Source organism: Hippoglossus stenolepis, chromosome 2 (assembly GCF_022539355.2).
Source record: "Hippoglossus stenolepis isolate QCI-W04-F060 chromosome 2, HSTE1.2, whole genome shotgun sequence".
In the NCBI taxonomy this organism is placed as follows: domain Eukaryota; kingdom Metazoa; phylum Chordata; class Actinopteri; order Pleuronectiformes; family Pleuronectidae; genus Hippoglossus; species Hippoglossus stenolepis.
Genome location: NC_061484.1, coordinates 32,135,172 through 32,140,547, shown reverse-complemented (window position 1 = coordinate 32,140,547; position 5,376 = coordinate 32,135,172). Strand labels below are relative to the sequence as shown.

The following is a 5,376-nucleotide window of genomic DNA, read 5'->3' as shown; positions in this document are numbered from 1 at the left end:
CATCGTCATCATCTTAACCCTCGTGTTGCTCCTGGGTCGGATTGACCCAGAGTGTGTGTGTGTGTGTGTGTGTGTGTGCGTGCGTGCATGCGTGTGATCATCTGCAAGCCCTGGCTGGTCAGGGTTAGAGTTAGGGTGACCCACGGATTGTCATTATCCAATTCTCCTGGGGTCATTGAGACCCCACAGAGAAGCCGGTGTTTTTCTCCGTGTGCCGTTCTCCCTGACCAGGTCACGATGTCACGTCAAGCGCGTTTCACCAGAGAACAGGTTCTCCAACAGCTGTTCTCCCAGCAACAATCCTCTGAACCCGAAGAGGACGCGGAAGAGCAAGACCGAGAAGAAGACAGAGAAGAAGACCGAGACGACGAAGACGAAGACGAAGACCCAATGTGTGATGCTGCTGCAGATTCGTCATCGTGCTCATCCTCGGGAGAAGAAGAAGAAGGACAAGACCATGGCACCACCACCACCACCGGACTCGTGGAAAGAGAGACCTTCCTGTCAAGAAACGGAGAAATAACATGGTCCTCGAGGGCGTACGACCAAGAGGAGGGCCGCTGCTCCTCCTCCTCCTCCTCTGCTGCGGCTCAATGCGCCGCCGCTACGCCCATCGGGGTCCCCCCGGGCCCCACCACGCACGCGACGTCCCGCGCCCGTGACCTAGCCTCGAAGTTCCACCTGTTCGTCACGCCGACGGTAGAGAACATCATCCTGGAGATGACAAATCGGGAAGGTCGTCGAAAATACGGCGACGACTGGAAAGGGATGGACGAGACCGACCTGCGTGCCTACGTAGGGCTGCTGATCTTAGCCGGCGTGTACAGGTCCCGGGGGCGAGGCCGCCACCAGCCTGTGGGACGTCGAGAGTGGCTGGGCGATATTTCGTGCCATGATGCCCCTAAAACTCTTCCACACGTACTCAGACTGCTGCGCTTCGACGACCGCGAGACGAGTGAGACGCGCCACGGACAAATTGGCGGCTGTGACTCCGTTCATCGCACGAAGGGAGCACATGCCCCGCACGGAAGCGCCCGCGGCGGTTGTGAAGCCCGTTGAAAGCCGCCGCCGTCGCCGCACGGAGAGCTCTTGACCACAACGGCGACGCTCGACCCGAGCGTCCGGCCTCCTCCCTAGCCCTAGTCGCCGCCGCAGCAGCCCCGCTCGGGGCGAGTAAGAGGAAGAGGTGTCACATATGCCCCAGGAAAAAGGACTGTAAAACTCACACCGTGTGCCGCGGGTGTAACAAATACATCTGGAAGGGCTGCCCACTTGTCTATTGCACTACGTGTGCGTGCTAATATGTGGTGGGCTATGTGAGGGGGCCAACAGCCGGGGGAAGCAGGGACAACAGAAGGGTTGAAATGAAAACCTGCCGACTGGTGATTCACCAGAGAAAATACAGGGAGTTAGTTTTATAAATGTATAAGTTTATCTTCTGATTCTCTGATGTGCTCTGTGTTACAGTGGTAAGGAGTCAGATTGACTGGGGTGTGAGTTACACTTCTACTGAGATCTGTGCCGTCAGAGGATCAACAGTGGACATTAACTGTACCTACACATACCCATCCAGGTGGAATTACCTTGATACTACTGTTCAGAAAACTTTCTGGTTCATTCAAGTGAGTAAAGGGATTCACATTGATCTAAGGACTGATCCGGAGTATTCAGGTCGTGTGGAGTATCTCTGTGAAAACAACAAGTGCACTCTGAGAATCTCTAACCTGAGAGAGAGCGACTCAGCTGTGTACAAGTTCAGGTTCACAACAAACCAACCTACTGGGAGTTTTACTGGTTCAGCTGGAGTCACTCTGTCTGTCACAGGTAACATTTACATTAGAGGCAGTTTGAAATGTTAGTGTGTATGTTGAAATAAAATCACATGTTTGTTCACAGACCCTCAGCTCCAGGTACATGTGAGGAGATCAACAGCCAATCCATATTCTACCTGGACAGAGCTGACCTGTCACAGCAGGTGTCAGCTCCCTGATCATCTTTCCTACGTTTGGTACAATAACAATAAACTTGTTGGACGAAAAAAATACTTTCACCTCCAACACTTTAATGCTGAAGACAGCTATCACTGTGCTATAGAAGGACATGAGCGTTTCCCTTCTCCTACATTGTGTGAGTTTACTCCTCCTCATGAAGCTACAATAATGTGGAAATAATTTAAATTTAAACTTTTAACAAATAATACAGACAGTGTTTTGATTGTATTCTCACCCTTTGTGTGTTAATATAAACTATCCTTCAGATGCTCCAAAGGTTCCCACTGTGTCAGCGAGTCCCTCTGGTGAGATCATGGAGGGCAGCTCGGTGACTCTGACCTGCAGCAGTGATGCTAACCCAGCAGCTAAATACACCTGGTACAAGAGAAGTGGAGATAAACAAGTTCAACCTCTCAGTGAAGAGACACAATTTGTCCTCAGAGAGTATTACTGCACAGCTGAGAATGAGCTGGGAAGGAGTTCAGCAAACATCTTTATTACTGTGACATGTGAGTGAAACACAGGTTATTAAGTGAAGAGATATTGAATCTGTCCCATTCTTTGTCCTTTACATTTTAAATGTGCAGATATGGGTCATTTGACTTCTGCCCCATAAATATTCACAGTCAGACCATCAGCAGCACAAAGAGGAATCCACCCAGCATCAGTAAAAACATCCATAAAGCTTTCACCATCCTCAGTAAACTTGAAAGATATTTCCTTCACTGTGCACATTCACGTGATGAGCAAACAGCTCTCAGCAGACAGACAGTGGTGAAAACAAAACCCTGCTCCTGTGCACACGTCATACATACACCTCCCAGCAGGGGGAGCAGAGGCTCATTAACATTTGTAGAGACACGCCCACAAACAGGCCACTCTGAACAGGGCTCTTCACACGTTTTATTAGGTAGAAACTCTGTCTAATTGTGGAAAAGGGTCAGAATATGTCACGTTTAAGTCCACGTTACAAACTGGACTATGGTTTGGAGATCTGTGGACATTCAGGGGAGTCTGGAAACAGTAGTGCAACAGGAAATCATTGAAAAATACCTCTCACTTAACAACAAGAAGAATTTACCTGTGTCAGTTTAACAACCTTGCTGTTGTAACTCAGTGCCTCCACTCACCTGAGCACCTTTGACTTTAACACATCATATCATATATGTCCCCAAATGTTAAACACAATGTCTGTCATCTGTTATCATCATTCTGTTTTCACACATACAGACGCTCCAATGGTTTATGATGCAACTTCCTGTCTTTGAATGGATTTCAACATCAAAGTCCCAAATTGGTCCTTTCTTGATGGTCGCACCACATGATATTTCATAAAATGGACATCATCGGACAAAGTTTGTTTGTATACTATGATGGAAATATAAATGCAAATGCTTTGCAATTTTGTACAGGATTACAAAAGACTTTCGAACGCATGCCAAATATGGCAGAAAATAAATTTGAATAAATTTTGAGTAATTTCAAAGAAGTTTTCACAACAGCAGTCATGGCCGGACGGGCGCACCACATGATATTTTGACACTTTAAAAAACAGAAACATTTAAATAACTAATGGTTTTTGGAAATTTAAAGTGTGTACATATACGGGACAGGTACTACATATATACGGTATTTCTTTATGTATTTAAACCTTTTTTTAACAGAAGAAAATGCAGTCGGACAGAAAATATAGGCGTCACGTCAATGACCCATTTATTGTCTTCTTCCCGTGAGTTGAACTGCTTGCGGGTCCCGTTGCAGAGACGAGGTGGACGAATGCTTGTGTGACCCTTGGTTACACTAGAAAGAGTGTAAATGTGGAGCAGGATCAGAGATACGAGGTAAACAGGAGCCCTGGACTTGAATATCAGTAACGAGAATTAACACCGGGATTACTTTGAATGAACTTGTATTAGAACACATAACCTGCAGTTCAAGTTTGTTTGACACTTACAATACAGCATAAATTTACCCAAAATAATAAACAGAAATAAATAAAATAAAAAGTGTGCACATAAAAGTCCCTTGAACGTCCGTGAGTCCAGTCTTAAATGTCAAACTGGTGGATTGATCGTTGGGGCCCAGTCCGTCTTGGTACAGTGTCTGTCCTACCACACCGTGGAGTGAAGAGGAACATGGAAGTCTGAATCTCTCTCAAAGATCTGCATGTTGGCTCGCCATCCAGTTAACTGGAGTCTTGGTTCTTCGGTGGATGTCCTCTCTGGCACCGGAGAATTCGTCTCTCACCAAAAACCTGAGCGTTGAATAGTAAGAATCCCTGCACCTTCCAACAGGTCAGCAGGGTGACCTCACACTTCCACACGATATAACAGAATCTGAGCAAAGCAGGTAGTGTGCTTGTAGCTTGAGCAGCAAAATGGCTGACAGGATGCAGACAGGTAAAAAAACTCTCCACAGAGTAGATTCACCAGAGAGGACGACTGGGTACCTCCCCCTACTGGCTAGAAAAGGTAACAGCAGGTCACCCAATGAGCCACTACAGTGTTATACACAGTGTACAATCTCTTTCTCTATAGCACTTATACAATATTGCAGCCTTAAGAATGTATTTTCGCTGCTTTTGTAGTGTGGTCTACACTTGCGTGTGTGAATGTGTGTATATGAGGTGGCCTGACGTCTAGTCCATGTCAACTGGTAACTTAACGTATAGTAATTAAATTATGTCCAAGTTCAAAGTAGCAAAATAACAAACGGTAATTAATGAAAATCAACAAACTTAGGAGCATGGAACATGGATTAATATAAGGCCACCTTACATCTGACTGTTGGAGCAGGTGATTTTAGCACTCTGACTTTTACAGCCTAGACCCCCTGTTCATTGCACCAGAACCTTAAACCATCAATACTCAGGATTTCCAGATGTGTCACGGTTGTATATCAAGCCCATCATATTGCACATGAACAATACTGACTGACCAACCCTTCCATGAAGTTTTGTGGAAATCAGTTTATCAGTTTTTGTGTAATCCTGCTGATGAACAAACAAACGAATGGACAGGGGGAGCAACAACGTTCAAACTATTTTGAATGAACTGTGATTATATGCAGGTTTCATGAATAAAGTCCAGTGAGGCTTAATATTTTCTCATCTCTCCCCCATCAGTCACACAACTGTCCTGAGTATGAGAACGTCGCTGCTGCAGCACAGACAGAAGACACAGAGGAGCAGGAAGACCTGGTGTGAAGCCTCAGGTCAGAGCCACTGTGACAAACATAACCAAGATGGACGACTTCAGAGTACATCCGTACAAAGAGAGTTTTACAGAAACCATAGTGTGTAGTTATTAAATACAGGAAATCTGTCCAAGCAACAAAATATCTGAGTGCAAGCGCAGAGTTTGAGCACAAGCAGGGAAAGCATCTA

The 5,376-nt window shown here is 45.9% G+C and overlaps 1 protein-coding gene across 1 annotated transcript in view; it reads left to right on the top strand.

The window, feature by feature from the left end:
- The window catches only part of LOC118098679 (B-cell receptor CD22-like), a gene marked incomplete at its 3' end in the record, with an annotated part of 28,419 nt that overhangs the window by 3,055 nt on the left and 19,988 nt on the right, over positions 1 to 5,376 (top strand). The window contains exons 2-5 of the mRNA XM_047343509.1: positions 537 to 736; positions 1,468 to 1,808; positions 2,091 to 2,127; positions 2,258 to 2,358. Coding sequence (XP_047199465.1) covers positions 537 to 736; positions 1,468 to 1,808; positions 2,091 to 2,127; positions 2,258 to 2,358 — 679 coding nt within the window. The remainder of the gene's footprint in view (positions 1 to 536; positions 737 to 1,467; positions 1,809 to 2,090; positions 2,128 to 2,257; positions 2,359 to 5,376) is intronic.